The sequence below is a fragment of the Oncorhynchus tshawytscha genome, linkage group LG27, assembly GCF_018296145.1.
Source record: "Oncorhynchus tshawytscha isolate Ot180627B linkage group LG27, Otsh_v2.0, whole genome shotgun sequence".
In the NCBI taxonomy this organism is placed as follows: domain Eukaryota; kingdom Metazoa; phylum Chordata; class Actinopteri; order Salmoniformes; family Salmonidae; genus Oncorhynchus; species Oncorhynchus tshawytscha.
Genome location: NC_056455.1, coordinates 18400182 through 18417462, shown reverse-complemented (window position 1 = coordinate 18417462; position 17281 = coordinate 18400182). Strand labels below are relative to the sequence as shown.

Here is a 17281-nt window from a genome sequence, read left to right as displayed (position 1 = left end):
TGACTGTGCTATCTAAAAGGGGTTGACATACTTTTTATTTATATTTTTACATGATTGAATGTGTGCAGGTTTTCTGTTGATCCATTTCAGACCTGGGCTGAGTCAATATAGTTTTTTGAAGAACGTTCATTAGATTTTTTTTTTCAGCATTTCAGAAAGATCTGGAGTTCTACTAACTAGGCTACTGGACTGAACTGAGTTGTTGCCTTGATCTTCAATTTGTGTGTTTATTATTTCTTGTGTACCTTACATGGATGTATAGACTGTTTTATATGCTGTGACTGGTTTTACTGTTGTTGTTTTTTATTCAGTCAGAGGGATATAGATCATCTAACAGAATGCCTAATTGGATTCAAAGAAATGTTAATTATTTTTTATTTCACCTTTATTTAACCAGGTAGGCTAGTTGAGAACAAGTTGAGATGGACAGTTGTAAAATAAAAAAGGTGTTGCACCAATCACAAGAGCTTTTGCCTTATCTATTAGCTGATGCATTTGTGGTACAGTGGAATTGTAGATTTTGAAGCAAGCGTTTGTACAGCAGGAAGGCGGAGCCATGATGCTGGTTGGCGACGTTAATCACGTGATGGGTCACGTCTTTGTATAAATACCAAACATCCCCTTACATAGGCCTCTTTTTCAAACGGCTCTGAGACAAAATGGTGAGTTCGTCTTTCTTATTTGAGACTTGCGGTTTCAATCCGTTTTGCATCTTCTTAAACCTTATGTTCCCCCTCTAAGTCAATAGGTAAGATGTGTCTAGCTGTAATTAATACAGTTGTATGATGTTAGACCTTACCATAATAACATGGTCTTAGATTATTACAGAATGACTGTATGAAGTAATCGTTGGCATACTGGTAGTTTAAAATGGCTGATCCACTGAGGCCTAGCATGCTTCGTTACTCAAATACATGTTAAATAGATATTTTGTAACGTTAGTTCACAATCAAACTGGTTTAAAACTGACAACGTGCTAGTTAAATTTCTACTGTTTTATAACGGGCTTTACCTTATGAGGCCTGACCCATTAGCCCGCCCAACAGTAGCTAGTCAAGGTCCTCCGAACCTCTAACGACTACCGTTACATGTTTATTCCAAGACTCTGTTTACATCCTTCAGTTGGGATTTATTTAGTGAGGTTGCATTGAATATGGGTGACGAGTCCCTCGACGGGCGGACAGAATGGTTGGCCTCGTGCTGTTCCTGTTCAATGTCGAGTTCTGACATACTGACTCCAGTGCGTTCATATAGTTTTGTATGCCTCATGGACAATGTGCTGAATTGCGTTGTCTTTACAGTCCCACCGTAAATTTTCGGCTCCCCGCCACGGATCCTTGGGTTTCCTGCCCCGTAAGAGGAGCAGACGTCACCGTGGTAAGGTGAAGAGTTTCCCCAAGGATGACCCCAGCAAGCCAGTCCACTTGACTGCCTTCCTTGGCTACAAGGCTGGCATGACTCACATCGTGCGTGAAGTCGACAGACCTGGCTCAAGTGAGTATTTGGCTTCATTCTGTTTTGTTTAATTGACTGGGTGAATATTGCTGTGGGATTTATGAATACATAACCAAGCCATATTAGTTTCGGTCTTGCATTAGTGTTTGTCGTTTTTTTCTGCCTGTGATGATCCCCTCGACGGGCGGACATATTGGGTCTAACCCTTGATGAATGTCGAGCACTGAGCGCAGTCGTTGAGCATTGACATTATGCAATATAAGTCTACCGTGGAACTCCTGTATTACTAACCTTCATACCTGACTATTTTCCTACAGAGGTGAACAAGAAGGAAGTGGTTGAGGCTGTGACCATTGTGGAGACTCCTCCCATGGTTGTAGTCGGTGTTGTGGGTTATGTCGAGACCCCCCGTGGCCTGCGTTCCTTCAAGACCATCTTCGCTGAGCACATCAGTGATGAGTGCAAGCGTCGCTTCTACAGGAACTGGTGAGTCATTATACACATGAAAAAGAATAGATATTTAAACAAACATTTTGACTATTGGTTGGATAGTGTATAATTACGTTTAAATATGAGCTTTGAAGCATGTTGCTCGACATATAAAACATGTGGTGTTTCAGTGAGTCTTAACATCTGGTGCCCCCCTGGTGGCAGCTCCGCTCGGGTGCCTCGTGACCTGATGAGCTCCCGGCTCCTCTGGCCGGTGGAAAGCGCTTCTTAGAAACCGCGCCATGAGCCGAAAACCCTTCTGAAGCTGTAACTGCCCCCTTCGCCCCTGTGAAGGCTGGGCGAGCAGCTGAGTACAGTGTTCTTCCGCTGGCCCCTGGGGTTATGAAGGACCTGTGCCAACCCGTGTGCCTCTTCTCCCCTACCCTCCGGTCACGCTGCATGCTCTCAGGTACAAGTCCAAGAAGAAGGCCTTCACAAAGTACTGCAAGAAGTGGCAGGATGACGATGGCAAGAAGCAGCTGGAGAAGGACTTCGCCTCCATGAAGAAGTACTGCCAGGTCGTCCGTATCATCGCCCACACGCAGGTGAGTCTGAGCAGGATAGAATACGCTCCCTGCAATGCCACAGTTTAAATGAATCAGATCTCCCTTTGTCTGTGACGAGACCACGGAACACAGCGTCAGGCATGACGTCCGACACGCATGAGGATACATTCCATGCTGCCTTCCTTCTGAGACCCTGGATCACGTTTAACCCAATTTTGGGTTGAACACATGGTGTTTGTACTAGCTATACTGGTCCTTGTCCCAGGACTAGAAGGCTCAACTGCCTCTCTCCTCCCCCTCCAGATGAGGCTGCTGCCCCTGAGGCAGAAGAAGTCCCACTTGATGGAGGTGCAGCTCAATGGAGGCTCCATCTCTGACAAGGTGGACTGGGCCCGTGAGAAGCTGGAGCAGTCTATCCCCATCACCAATGTCTTCACCCAGGATGAGATGATCGACGTCATCGGTGTCACAAAGGGTCACGGATACAAAGGTATGTGTCTTAACCTCTAGTGACTCCCCATCCCGCATGAATGGGCTTAATCATCCACTGACACTAATTAGCATAACGCAGTGGACATAAATATTCCTATTCATGAAAGGTGAAATATATTGAGACCCAGCTTAGCCTTTTAATCACCCTGTCATCTCAGATTTTCAAAATATGTTCTATAGCCAAAGCTAGACAAGCATTTGTAAGTTTATCGATAGCATAGCATTTTGTCCAGCTAGCAGCAGGTGACTTTGTCACGGAAATCAGAAAAGCAATCAAATTAAGTTTGATTTTGAGCTTCGGATGTTTTCACTCACGACACTCTGTTAGATAGCCAATGTTCCTTTAATCCAAAAATATTATTTTTGTAGGTGAAATAGCTTCGTTTCAACCGGGACTGGTGGCTTCTTAGTAGGATAGAGAGAAACAATGGCCTTATTTGTCCTTTACGCACCAAACACTGAGAGAGACTTCAGCTGACCACTGACGCAATGTTGACGTTCAGGCCCATTTTTCAAAATAAAAGCCAGAAACAATGTATTGTGACACTAGACACATTAGGGAAGCCATAGAAAAAGTAACCTGGTTGATAGCCCATTCACTGCTCAATAGGAACGCAGAGCCTTCTAAATAAGAGTCCCTTCCTGTTTGGATTTTTCTCAGGCTTTCGCCTACAACATCAATTCTGTTATAATCTCAGACAATCTTTTTACAGTTTAGGAAACAGAACTCCAATCTTAGGCTGTCAATTATATGCATATTCTAGCATCTTGTCCTGACAAAATATCCCGTTTACTACGGGAACGTTATTTTTCCAAAAATGAAAATACTTCCCTCTAGTCAGAAGGTTAAGGGCTTTGTGTGTGAGACCACGGAACACTGCGTCAGGTATGGCGTCTGACACGCATGAGGATGCATTCCATGTTGCCTTCTGAGACCACAACCCACTAATGACTAGTTAACCAAGCTTCAGTTATTCATGCCAAGTCCTCAGGTACTAAACATTGAAATTTCCCCATTAGGTGTCACCAGCCGTTGGCACACAAAGAAGCTCCCCCGTAAGACTCATCGTGGTCTGCGTAAGGTGGCCTGTATCGGTGCCTGGCATCCCTCCCGTGTGGCCTTCTCCGTGGCCCGCGCTGGTCAGAAGGGCTACCACCACCGCACAGAGATCAACAAGAAGATCTACAAGATCGGCCAGGGTTACCACACCAAGGACGGCAAGCTGGTGAAGAACAACGCCGCCACCGAGTACGATCTGTCCAACAAGAGCATCACCCCTTTGGGTGGCTTCGTCCACTACGGAGAGGTGACCAATGACTTTGTCATGCTGAAGGGCTGCACAATTGGAGTCAAGAAGAGGGTGCTAACCCTGCGTAAGGTGAGGAAAGAGAATTCCATCTTATGCATGCTTATTCCAATGCATTGTCAGTTGGCATTTAGGTACTTATAGGTTGGCTGAACTGAATAGGTACATATTAAATACGGGTAGTTCCCTCCATGGGCCGATGAAACTAATGGCCGTGTGCTGGCCCTGTTGCATGTAGAGTTCTGGCGTGTATTGACTTTAGGGCATTTGTTTCATACCAGATGGACAATGCGCTAAATGTTGTTCTGTCTGGCCCGTTAAAGGAATGCATCACTAATCTGTATATTTAAAATATTTGCTGCTTTTTTCAGTCTCTGTTGGTGCAGTCCAGCCGTCGTGCCACGGAGAAGATCGACCTGAAGTTCATCGACACCACCTCCAAGTTTGGCCACGGCCGCTTCCAGACAGTGGAGGAAAAGAAGGCTTTCATGGTGCGTTCAATTTCCATGACATTTACTTTTCTCTTGTCTTCACTCTGTTTCACAAGTCCCCTGGATCAATGTAGTGGACCCACTAGTTCACATACAAGCGGCATTGCAGCTCAGTCCCCTATGCCCATAGTGCACTTATCGTAACCTGGTTCACTCTTGGTATGAATTTGGGTTCCATTCAGGTGCTAGATCAAACTTCAGTGAGGCAGGGGAGCGGCATCCTTTTTTTGCTGTTCCCTGTTCACTCTCTGGGAACATCACCCCTGGAGCCACAGATGGTGTAGAGGCTGCTTATTAAACTCTGTTTATGCATTGTCACTGACCACTTGTCCTTTTTTGTCTACAGGGACCACTCAAGAAGGACCGCATTGCCAAGGAAGAGACTGCTTAAATGTTGTCCTCTAGCTCTGTCTGGTGGTATGAGTCCTCATGCTGCACTGCGGAGTTGTTGAATAATAAAACAAGTGAAAAGCCCTTTCTCGTTTCTTATGATATGCATAATCTCACTCTTTAATCTGAGGCTGTGGCCTATGTGGGCCCAGCAAATTGAGTTCTTGTATTTGAGTCAATGCATGAATTTGTTCAACAAAAAATGACTTGCTTATTTGCTAAATGTGGCTTGATCAATTTGAGTCTTGATAAGTAGGACAGTTGACAGCCAAGCGGCCTTCAGGGAAATTTGACTAGATTATTTTTTACGTCAGTTGTGTAGCAACTGTTTGTACCACCTATTGTCTGACACTGGTGTACAGAGACTAGAACTGAACAGATGCACAGAACTGACCTACCCCTTAAGAGTTGCTTTTGAGTGCCTCTAACTCACATTTCTGTGACTTTAGTCACGTTGCTATAAAGTTAAATAAAATTTGATTTGAAATAATGCAGTCTAAAATAGGCAATTGTTGACTATTTTTATACGGCCCACTTTGGCTGTGTGTACTGCCTGTTGACTATCGGCCCTCAAACTTGTCAAGGTCAACATGGCTCATGAAATAAGCTGACTTTAAAAGCACTGCTTGCCTGTAGTTCAGTGTAGTGGTTGCCTACCTTGCGGGAGCTGAGGGATGTTGATGCATTTGGGCAGTACTGGTGGTCTTGTACAGCTGCCTGTCAGCATATTGGGAAGCTGCAGATGACAGCTCGGTGAATAATGAAAACAGCAGCTGTGGTTAATTAGTGCAGTTCAAGGCTAATAGATGGGTTGTGAATCTCATGACTGCATAGTTACACTGCAAGATGTATCTATTGTATAAATGCTCTGCTAAAATCTTTTTGTGCGTAAAGGGAATTTGGTCAGGGTAACATCCTGGCACTTATTCCATCAACACTGAGAAAGTGACTGGACTATTGTGATATGGCCTGCTGCTGCAGGCTGTCTGGGCTTTCAAGGGAAAGAACACTGCAGTCCAGAGCGCACTAATCAGGATGATGGTATGTCAAGATAAATTCCTTGTCCAATTTAGACCATTGCTTTGCATGAATGTGAAAGTATACAGCCACATCTTTCTAAATGCAAGTAATTTTCCATTCAGCCAACTGGCTATACAAAGTGTACAGAACATTAACACCTATTGAGTTGCACACCCTTTTGCCCTCAATAGCCTCAATTTGTTGGGTCGGGAATGTTTTCGCTTGTGGCAACTTTGGCACAATGTCACTGGCGGAACGGGTGGAGGATGAGTAGATACCTCGGATAGGGGGGAGTGAGGCCTAAGACTGTTTTATAAGTAAGCATCAATCAGTGGGTCTTGTGACAGGTATACAGAGATGACCCGTTTACAGAGAGTGTCCTATAAGGAGCATTGTTGGCAATTCTGATGGCCGAATGGTAAACATCTAGCCGTCCGAGAGCACCCTTACCTGCCGATCTATCAATGACGTCTCTGTAATCTAGCTGGGGTAGGATGGTCATCCCAGTCGGTTAGTTTGACAGCTGAGGTGAAAGAGTGATTACGATAAAGGAAACCAAGTCTAGATTTAACCTACATACACCTGCAGCTTTGGTATGTGCTGAGAGAAGGACAGTGCACCGTCCTTGGGGTACTTCTTTGGTGACAGGCAGTGGCTGAGACAGCAAATATTCTGACTTTATACACTGCACTCTTTGAGAGAGGTAGTTAGCAAACCAGGCCAAAGACCCTCAGAGACACCAATAGTCCTTAGCCGGCCCACAAGAATGGAATGGTCTACCGTATCAAAAGCTGTGGCCAAGTCAATAAAAATAGCAGCACAATGTTGCTTAGAATCAAGGGCAATGGTGACACACCCATAACCTGAGCGGAAGCCAGATTGCATACTTGAGAGAATACTATAAACATCAAGAAAGCCAGTCAGTTGATTATTGACAGGTTTATCCAACAGTTGGCTGGAAGTCCATTGGGTGGTAGACCATTCTTGATACACACAGGAAACTGTTGAACATGTAAAAACCCAGCAGCATTGCAGTTCTTGACACAAATTGGTGCGCCTGGCACATACTACCATACCCTGTTCAAAGGCACTTAAATATTTTGTCGTGCCCGTTCACTATCTGAATGGCACACATACACAATTTTTGTCTCAATTGTCTCAAGGCTTAAAAATAATTATTTAACCCGTCTCCTACCCTTCATCTACACCGATTGAAGTGGATTTCACAAGTTACATCAATAAGGGAGCATAGCTTTCACCTGGTCAGTCTGTCATGGTAAGAGCAGGTGTTCCTAATGTTTTGTACACTCTGTGTATGTCCATGTGTTCTACCCATATTTGGCTTCAGTACAGAGCTCACCTAGCTCTATTCAGCAATTAAGCCTTCCACTCAAAAGTGCTTTCACCTCCACTTCAGCAGGTAATGAGGAGGACCCTGAGGGCCTTGCACTCCATTTAGACGTCCCTCACGTCTCCCGCTATACATCTCTGCATAATACAGTATTCTGCACCCTTTGCAAAAAAATTGATTTTCAAAAGGATTTTCAAGGTCCTTATTTCCTATTAATTAAAGATGTCCTCCAGTGATTTTAAACTTTTCCTGTGAAGGTGATATCCCAAGTATAAAGACAGTAAAGTACACACAGTAAAGGGTAAACAAATATGTTTTGATTAAAATAGTGTTTTTTAGACACAACTGCAAACTACCAGGAGGAGGGCATTCAAGGAGTTGGTTTGATGGGAAGTCCATTGGCTCGAGGAACAATAGAAGAGCAATAGAGAACACCCCCACTTGTGCCGTGTCAGACATACCTGGACCACCTATTGAGATGTGCCTTTTGTTAAATAAATCAGGTGTTCTATGAGGTGAGAATGAGACTGGAGTGTTACTTTAAGTCTTTGGAGCATTGTTCACACAATAGCACATTTCAGTTTTTCAAATCTTTCCCCAACGGAAGCCTTTCTTGTCGTTGAGGTCCAAGGAGGGGAAACAAAGAATGTGATATGAACATGATGCATCCACTGAAAGAAGTGATACAGTGTCTGGAGGGAGAGTCATGGACATGGCCTGTGTTGTGTAATAATTGTAGTATGATCTAAAATAAAGACGCGCGACAATGAGGTTCTAGCTCCAGCCTGTTTATTAACCTAACCCTCGCATGTCCTACATAGGTACGGATACCCCCAAGGGACATCCTACTACATCTTCCCCTCTCCCATGAACAAGAACTCAACATGCATAACCACTGAAGCATAACTGAAATGCAATTTGGAAACCAGTATTATTCTCTAACATGCTACTTCCCATCCTGAAACAGTATGAAAGCATTAAATCACACAGTATGAACATTAACTTAGGTACAGTCTCTTTTTGCCGGGTAACACGTAAGTAGTCTTTCAGCCACTCTGGTGGCTTCACATCCCCTTTTGGGTGCGCTTGTGGCTCTGTGAGCATTCTCTCTCCTTCACCCTCTTTTTGTGCATTTTCTGTGGCCTCAGTCTGTGTGGCTGGTAGATCTGGAAGAGCTCTGAGGTGTGTTTTGTTCCTTCGTACCTCTTCTAAGCCAGTGTCCACCACATAGGAGCGTGGGGCATCCGCTTTCCTCAGCACTATTGCTGGTGTCTTTGAGTTTGTAATCCACACTTGGTTATCCCCATGTGTCCATCATGCACTCTGTCTAGCATTTCTGATTGTAGAGTCTCTGGGATAACTATCTGTTGTCCTTTCATGAGAAGGTCTCCATTACAGTGGAAGTCACTTTGGTGCACCCAATAGGGCTTTAGCAGCTGAGACCGTTCCTCCTGCCTGGGCCATCCCTTTTGCACTGCTACACTATCTGTTGGCAGATGTGGTCTCGTTGTTGCTCCTCTGCAATCTGCTGCAGTTTGGTCTGAGATGCAGGTAGACTGTCCCTTATTGCATTAATGAACACCTGCACCTCACCCTCTAGACATGGCTCCTCCTCTGATAATGGATGTTTAATTGGGGCCCTGGAGAGGGCATCTGCTGTGATCAGTGCCTTCCCTGGCACATACACCATCTTGTAGGTGAACCTCAGTAATCTGAGGCGGAAGCGCAGAACTCTGGGAGGCAATCTGAGGCGGAAGCGCAGAACTCTGGGAGGCAAGTCGTCCAGTGCTTTTGTCCCTAACAGAGCCAACAGTGGTTTGTGGTCAGTCTCTGCTGTAAACTGCAGGCCAATAAGGTATTGGCTGAGCCTTTCACATGCCCATGTGATAGCCAATGCCTCCTTCTCTACTTGAGCATATCTTTGCTCTGTGTCGGATAAGCTTCGGGAGATGTATGCTATTGGACGCCACTCCATGTTCTCCTGCATCTGTGTGAGGACCACCCCTAGCCCAAAAGATGATGCATCTGCTGATACTTTTGTCTTAGCGTGGGGACGGTACTGGGCCAGCACTCTCTGTGAGGCCAGATCTCCTTTGATTTTGTCAAACGCTACCTGTTGCATGTGACCCCATGACCAGTCATTCTCTTTGGCTAGTAAGTCTCTCAGAGGTTTGGTTGTATCTGAGAACTGTGGGAGGAACTTACCCACATATGTGGCCATGCCTAAGAAGTTCCTGACTTCAGCCACATTCTGGGGTCTGGGCATATCTGTGATGGCGCTGATCTTCTCTGGGTCCGGCTCTATTCCAGCTGCACTGATTTTGTGTCCCAAGAACAAGACCTCTGATTGTGCAAAAGTGCATTTTTCATTGAGTGTCAGGCCAGTCTCCTGGAGTCGGGTCAGAACTGCTGTGAGCCTTACATCATGTTCTGCTCTGTCCCTTCCACACATGAGCACATCGTCCGCGTGGACTATGACGCCACTCAGCCCATTCAACAGCTGGGACATGCGTCTTTAGAAATGCTCAGGACCGGAAACGATTCCAAATGGCAAAACATTAAAACAGTAACGGCCAAACGGTGTTATAAACATTGTGAGTGCCATACTCTCTGATGACAGCGGTATCTGCCAGAAACCTGAGCGGGCATCCAGCTTTGTGAAGACTTGTGAGCCATCCAACTGAGCCAGTGACTGCTCCACTGATGGTAAGATGTGTCTCTCTCTGCAGAGTGCCTCATTCAATTTAGTCATGTCCACACAGATCCTTATTTCCCCATTGGCTTTTGGGACCACCACCATCCCTGCACACCAGTCTGTGGGACTCTCTATTTTAGACACTGCCCCAATGTCTTCCATCCTCCCCAAGTCTTCCTTTACTCTGGCCAATAAAGGGATAGGCACCCGGCGGGGGGGGTGGTAAGGGCATAAGGGGCAGCATCCTCTTTCAGGCGGATTTTATAGTCACCTTCTATCCTTCCTAGACCAGAAAACACTTTTGCAAATTTCTTTTTGAAAACCTCACCTGGGTCCTCCAGTTCGCTCACTCTCTCAATGAGTTGCAATGCTTCAATTGCTGGCAGCCCCAGCAACTGTCAGGCTAGAGAGTCAATGACAAAGACAGGCTGGATGGCACTTTTGTCTTTACTCTCCAGTTTAATCACCAAGTGCCCTACCACTGGTAAAATGTTACTACTGGGCCCGTACAGTTTTTTGTTTGTAGAGAGCAAAGGGCCATCTCTGCTATAGCTATACAGCCTAGTTGGGATAGCTGTCACTGCTGCCCCAGTGTCTAGTTTAAATGATAACCTCCCCATTGAGTTTAATGTCTGAATGCCAGCCAGTATTGTTTCCCTTTACTTCTCCCAGAAGGATGCTGTCCTGCTGTACCTCCTCTGAAACCTCATGCATTTGCTTTAATTGACAGACAGCTGAAAAGTGTCCTCTGCTGTGACATTTCCTGCATTCCGCATCCTTTGCTGGGCAATCTTTCCCACATTTGAACTAGCTACTGGTGCTGTCTGTGATTGTTTTCTCCACGTCTGTCTCTGTTCTGTGTTCCCCTCCGTTTTATTTTAGCTCTGTATGAAAATGCATGTATTTCCTCACTCTCTTGGTTCTGCAAGGAGCTGCTGTCACGCAGTATCATCTGCTGTCTTTTTACTGTCTCACTCTGCCTAACCTGGTTTACAGCTTTGGACAAGGTAAGCTGGGAATCCAACTGTAACTTTTCAGAAAGTCATATATTTCTTATTCCGACTACAATCCGATCTCGGATCAGCTCTTCCCTGAGCGCGCCAAACTGACAATGTTCTGCTAGTTTGTGAACAGCTGTGATAAAACTGTCAGTGGTTTCACCCTGCTCCTGTTTGCGCATATTAAACCTAGCTCTCTCAAAAATAATGTTGTGTCTCCCTACAAAATGCGTTTCAAAACAGTCTTTAACGGCACTGTAGTTAAGTTTCTCTTCCTCGGTCAACGTTGAAGCATTTAATATATCCTCGGCTTCATCACCCATAGAGTAGATCAGTGTATTAACTTGAAATGCCTCATTTTTCACGTTTAAGCCTGATGCTACCCTCTACCTTTCAAAGCTCCTGATCCATTCCGGCCAGTTTTGAATGTACATACAAACAAAATTATCAGGGGGACCAATGCGAAATCTGTCAGCAGTAGCCACTGGCCTGTCCGTGTTTGCGCCAGAGCCCGTGTTTGCGCCAGAGCCCGTGTTTGCGCCAGAGCCCGTGTTTGCGCCAGAGCCCGTGTTTGAGACAGAGCCCGTGTTTGAGCCAGAGCCCGTGTTTGTGCCAGAGCCCGTGTTTGTGCCAGAGCCCGTGTTTGTGCCAGAGCCCGTGTTTGTGCCAGAGCCCGTGTTTGTGCCAGAGCCCGTGTTTGCGCCAGAGCCCGTGTTTGCGCCAGAGCCCGTGTTTGAGCCAGAGCCCGTGTTTGTGCCAGAGCCCGTGTTTGCGCCAGAGCCCATGTTTGCGCCAGAGCCCGTGTTTGCGCCAGAGCCCGTGTTTGCGCCAGAGCCCGTGTTTGCGCCAGAGCCCGTGTTTGAGCCAGAGCCCGTGTTTGAGCCAGAGCCCGTGTTTGTGCCAGAGCCCGTGTTTGAGCCAGAGCCCGTGTTTGCGCCAGAGCCCGTGTTTGAGCCAGAGCCCGTGTTTGAGCCAGAGCCCGTGTTTGCGCCAGAGCCCGTGTTTGAGCCAGAGCCCGTGTTTGTGCCAGAGCCCGTGTTTGTGCCAGAGCCCGTGTTTGAGCCAGAGCCCGTGTTTGTGAAAACACTTTGCAGCCAGCCCGTGTTTGTGCCAGAGCCCGTGTTTGTGCCAGAGCCCGTGTTTGAGCCAGAGCCCGTGTTTGTGCCAGAGCCCGTGTTTGAGCCAGAGCCCGTGTTTGAGCCAGAGCCCGTGTTTGTGCCAGAGCCCGTGTTTGAGCCAGAGCCCGTGTTTGCGCCAGAGCCCGTGTTTGAGCCAGAGCCCGTGTTTGCGCCAGAGCCCGTGTTTGAGCCAGAGCCCGTGTTTGAGCCAGAGCCCGTGTTTGTGCCAGAGCCCGTGTTTGAGCCAGAGCCCGTGTTTGTGCCAGAGCCCGTGTTTGCGCCAGAGCCCGTGTTTGAGCCAGAGCCCGTGTTTGAGCCAGAGCCCGTGTTTGCGCCAGAGCCCGTGTTTGAGCCAGAGCCCGTGTTTGAGCCAGAGCCCGTGTTTGCGCCAGAGCCCGTGTTTGAGCCAGAGCCCGTGTTTGAGCCAGAGCCCGTGTTTGTGCCAGAGCCCGTGTTTGTGCCAGAGCCCGTGTTTGTGCCAGAGCCCGTGTTTGTGCCAGAGCCCGTGTTTGTGCCAGAGCCTGTGTTTGAGCCAGAGCCCGTGTTTGCGCCAGAGCCCGTGTTTGTGCCAGAGCCCGTGTTTGAGCCAGAGCCCGTGTTTGTGCCAGAGCCCGTTGAACTTGGAGTCTCAGACCCTGAAATCCCGCCAGCTTCTTCCTCTTGCAACATGTTGCTTAGCAGTAACTATGAGGATTCTGTGTTATGCACTATAGCCCGTTACCATATATGTGATTGAATATTATCTGCTGTTGGCTTGTGTGGATGTATGTATGTGTTTTGCAACATAGCTGACTTGAAACATTGTTAACAGTTTCAGGGCCATGGGCCTTTCTCATGATGGAGAAATACAGAATAACATGAAGACAGGAACTGTGCAATGAGTTGGGGGCACATTCAGAAAGTAGTGTTGCGGGAACAAACAGTCTTTTGTTAGATAACAGGAGCCAGGTGCGCATAGATATTCTTCACAGCAACAGTTACATCTGTCAACTGAAGCGCTTAGGGGCTGGGACCAGCCTCTGTGCCAACAATCAATGATAGGCTGGGTGAGTCTAAACCACGCCCAGTCTCTACTCTGACAGGCCGGCTCGGAAGCAGGAACTATTTCTGTCAGGGTATATTTATAATATCTTTGTCAAGAACAAGTCAGTTCTCTGTTTGCCCTGCGAGGTGGGACAGAGAGCCCATATATACGAAAATTGCATTTACCACTTATTGCTTAGCTAATAAAAGTCCTTGCTCATTAGCTAGCAAAATAATGATATGCGCTGTTTTATCTCCAACACTGTGCCCTCCCTGCTTTGAAACAGCCTGAATGTATGATTTACTTGGTACCTCTTTCACGTTTATGTGAATTTTAAAACTGTTTGTGCCAGAGCCCGTGTTTGCGCCAGAGCCCGTGTTTGCGCCAGAGCCCGTGTTTGCGCCAGAGCCCGTGTTTGAGCCAGAGCCCGTGTTTGAGCCAGAGCCCGTGTTTGTGCCAGAGCCCGTGTTTGAGCCAGAGCCCGTGTTTGCGCCAGAGCCCGTGTTTGAGCCAGAGCCCGTGTTTGAGCCAGAGCCCGTGTTTGCGCCAGAGCCCGTGTTTGAGCCAGAGCCCGTGTTTGTGCCAGAGCCCGTGTTTGTGCCAGAGCCCGTGTTTGAGCCAGAGCCCGTGTTTGTGCCAGAGCCCGTGTTTGTGCCAGAGCCCGTGTTTGTGCCAGAGCCCGTGTTTGAGCCAGAGCCCGTGTTTGTGCCAGAGCCCGTGTTTGAGCCAGAGCCCGTGTTTGAGCCAGAGCCCGTGTTTGTGCCAGAGCCCGTGTTTGAGCCAGAGCCCGTGTTTGCGCCAGAGCCCGTGTTTGAGCCAGAGCCCGTGTTTGCGCCAGAGCCCGTGTTTGAGCCAGAGCCCGTGTTTGAGCCAGAGCCCGTGTTTGTGCCAGAGCCCGTGTTTGAGCCAGAGCCCGTGTTTGTGCCAGAGCCCGTGTTTGCGCCAGAGCCCGTGTTTGAGCCAGAGCCCGTGTTTGAGCCAGAGCCCGTGTTTGCGCCAGAGCCCGTGTTTGAGCCAGAGCCCGTGTTTGAGCCAGAGCCCGTGTTTGTGCCAGAGCCCGTGTTTGTGCCAGAGCCCGTGTTTGAGCCAGAGCCCGTGTTTGAGCCAGAGCCCGTGTTTGTGCCAGAGCCCGTGTTTGTGCCAGAGCCCGTGTTTGAGCCAGAGCCCGTGTTTGCGCCAGAGCCCGTGTTTGAGCCAGAGCCCGTGTTTGTGCCAGAGCCCGTGTTTGCGCCAGAGCCCGTGTTTGAGCCAGAGCCCGTGTTTGTGCCAGAGCCCGTGTTTGTGCCAGAGCCCGTGTTTGAGCCAGAGCCCGTGTTTGTGCCAGAGCCCGTGTTTGTGCCAGAGCCCGTGTTTGAGCCAGAGCCCGTGTTTGCGCCAGAGCCCGTGTTTGAGCCAGAGCCCGTGTTTGTGCCAGAGCCCGTGTTTGCGCCAGAGCCCGTGTTTGAGCCAGAGCCCGTGTTTGTGCCAGAGCCCGTGTTTGTGCCAGAGCCCGTGTTTGTGCCAGAGCCCGTGTTTGTGCCAGAGCCCGTGTTTGTGCCAGAGCCTGTGTTTGAGCCAGAGCCCGTGTTTGCGCCAGAGCCCGTGTTTGTGCCAGAGCCCGTGTTTGAGCCAGAGCCCGTGTTTGTGCCAGAGCCCGTTGAACTTGGAGTCTCAGACCCTGAAATCCCGCCAGCTTCTTCCTCTTGCAACATGTTGCTTAGCAGTAACTATGAGGATTCTGTGTTATGCACTATAGCCAGTTACCATATATGTGATTGAATATTATCTGCTGTTGGCTTGTGTGGATGTATGTATGCGTTTTGCAACATAGCTGACTTGAAACATTGTTAACAGTTTCAGGGCCATGGGCCTTTCTCAAGATGGAAAAATACAGAATAACATGAAGACAGGAACTGTGCAATGAGTTGGGGGGCACATTCAGAAAGTAGTGTTGCGGGAACAAACAGTCTTTTGTTAGATAACAGGAGCCAGGTGCGCATAGATATTCTTCACAGCAACAGTTACATCTGTCAACTGAAGCGCTTAGGGGCTGGGACCAGCCTCTGTGCCAACAATCAATGATAGGCTGGGTGAGTCTAAACCACGCCCAGTCTCTACTCTGACAGGCCGGCTCGGAAGCAGGAACTATTTCTGTCAGGGTATATTTATAATATCTTTGTCAAGAACAAGTCAGTTCTCTGTTTGCCCTGCGAGGTGGGACAGAGAGCCCATATATACGAAAATTGCATTTACCACTTATTGCTTAGCTAATAAAAGTCCTTGCTCATTAGCTAGCAAAATAATGATATGCGCTGTTTTATCTCCAACACTGTGCCCTCCCTGCTTTGAAACAGCCTGAATGTATGATTTACTTGGTACCTCTTTCACGTTTATGTGAATTTTAAAACCACTTCTGACACCATGTAGTATGATCTAAAATAAAGACGCGCGACAATGAGGTTCTAGCTCCAGCCTGTTTATTAACCTAACCCTCGCATGTCCTATATAGGTACAGATACCCCCAAGGGACATCCTACTACAATAATAACCTCCAGAGGCACTGACCCTCACTGCAGCTCAAGCACAGATACGTCCAGTCCCAACACCTACAGCACTCTTATACACAATATCACTTCTTTCTCCAAATCTGTCAGTAACACTGTAAAACACAGAACTAATTACTCCCTGCCTTTCTAATGGAGGTGAGGTCAACTGTTCAGGTAATGGCCTCTTTCTGGAAGAATCTCTCCATCTGCTCTGAAGTACCTTCTAAAGGCTTTATCAAATATGAAACAGCATATTTCTGCCTCTGCTATTATTATTTTTTTACCCCTTTTTCTACCCAATTTCATGGTATCCAATTGGTACAGTGGCGTGTGAAATTATTCACCCCCTTAGCATTTTTCCTATTTTGTTGCCTTAAAACATGGAATTAAAATTGATTTTTTTGTGGGTTTATATCATTTGATTTACACAACATGCCTACCACTTTGTAAGATGCAAAGTATTTTTTATTGTGAAACAAACAAGAAATAAGACAAAAAACAGAAATCTTGAGCAGGCATAACTATTCACCCCACCAAAGGCAATACTTTGTAGAGCCACCTTTTGCAGCAATTACAGCTGCAAGTCTCTTGGGGTATGCCTCTATCAACTTGGCACATCTAGCCATTGGGATTTTTGCCCATTCTTCAAGGTAAAACTGCTCCAGCTCCTTCAAGTTCGGATGGGTTCCGCTGGTGTACAGCATTCTTTAAGTCAAACCACAGATTCTCAATTGGATTGAGGTCTGGGCTTTGACTAGGCCATTCCAAGGCATTTACATGTTTCCCCTTAAACCACTGAAGTGTTGCATTAGCAGTATGCTTAGGGTCATTGTCCTGCTGGAAGGTGAACCTCCGTCCCAATCTCAATTCTCTGGAAGACTGAAACCAGAATGCCATGAATGTCCCTGTATTTAGCACCATCCATCATTCCTTCAATTCGGACCAGTTCCCCAGTCCCTGCCGATGAAAAACATCTCCACAACATGATGCTGCCACCACCAGGCTTCACTGTGGGGATGGTATTCTTGGGGTGATGAGAGGTGTTGGGTTTGCGCCAGACATAGCATTTTCCTTGATGGCCAAAAAGCTAAATGTTAGTCTCATCTGACCAGAGTACCTTCTTCCATATGTTTGGGGAGTCTCCACATGTCTTTTGGCAAACACCAAACATGTTTGCATATTTCTTTCTTTAAGCAATGGATTTTTCTGGCCACTCTTCCGTAAACTCTGTGGAGTTTACAGGTTAAAGTGGCCCTATGGACAGATACTCCACTCTAGACTGAGTTTTGCAGCTCCTTCAGGGTTATCTTTGGTCTCTTTGTTGCCTCTCTGATTAATACCCTCCTTGCCTTGGCAGGTTTGTTGTGGTGCCATATTATTTAAATTTCTTAATAATGGATTTAATGGCGCTCCGTGGGAT

At 47.2% G+C, this 17281-nt stretch overlaps 1 protein-coding gene and 3 non-coding genes across 4 annotated transcripts; all 4 read left to right on the top strand.

The window, feature by feature from the left end:
• Positions 1 to 616: 616 nt before the first annotated feature.
• LOC112258894 (60S ribosomal protein L3) lies at positions 617 to 5214 on the top strand. The gene is made up of 8 exons (XM_042307407.1): positions 617 to 662; positions 1302 to 1494; positions 1773 to 1941; positions 2354 to 2489; positions 2754 to 2940; positions 3963 to 4321; positions 4621 to 4740; positions 5087 to 5214. The coding sequence occupies exons 1-8, from the start codon at positions 660 to 662 to the stop codon at positions 5129 to 5131; spliced, it is 1212 nt and encodes a 403-aa protein (XP_042163341.1). The 5' UTR covers positions 617 to 659; the 3' UTR covers positions 5132 to 5214.
• LOC112259502 lies at positions 2553 to 2646 on the top strand. Its single transcript, XR_002954854.1, has one exon. It is a non-coding gene; the product is annotated as a small nucleolar RNA U83B (small nucleolar RNA).
• Positions 3799 to 3882, top strand: LOC112259503. The gene has a single exon (XR_002954855.1). It is a non-coding gene; the product is annotated as a small nucleolar RNA U83B (small nucleolar RNA).
• LOC112259499 lies at positions 4870 to 5000 on the top strand. Its single transcript, XR_006080155.1, has one exon. It is a non-coding gene; the product is annotated as a small nucleolar RNA SNORA54 (small nucleolar RNA).
• Positions 5215 to 17281: the final 12067 nt, after the last annotated feature.

Excerpts from the sequence above, each read along its gene's own strand:
- LOC112258894 (XM_042307407.1), top strand. Across the intron at positions 1,942-2,353 it reads CGTCGCTTCTACAGGAACTG|GTACAAGTCCAAGAAGAAGG; the intron begins GTGAGTCATTAT and ends GCATGCTCTCAG. Across the intron at positions 4,741-5,086 it reads AGGAAAAGAAGGCTTTCATG|GGACCACTCAAGAAGGACCG; the intron begins GTGCGTTCAATT and ends TTTTGTCTACAG.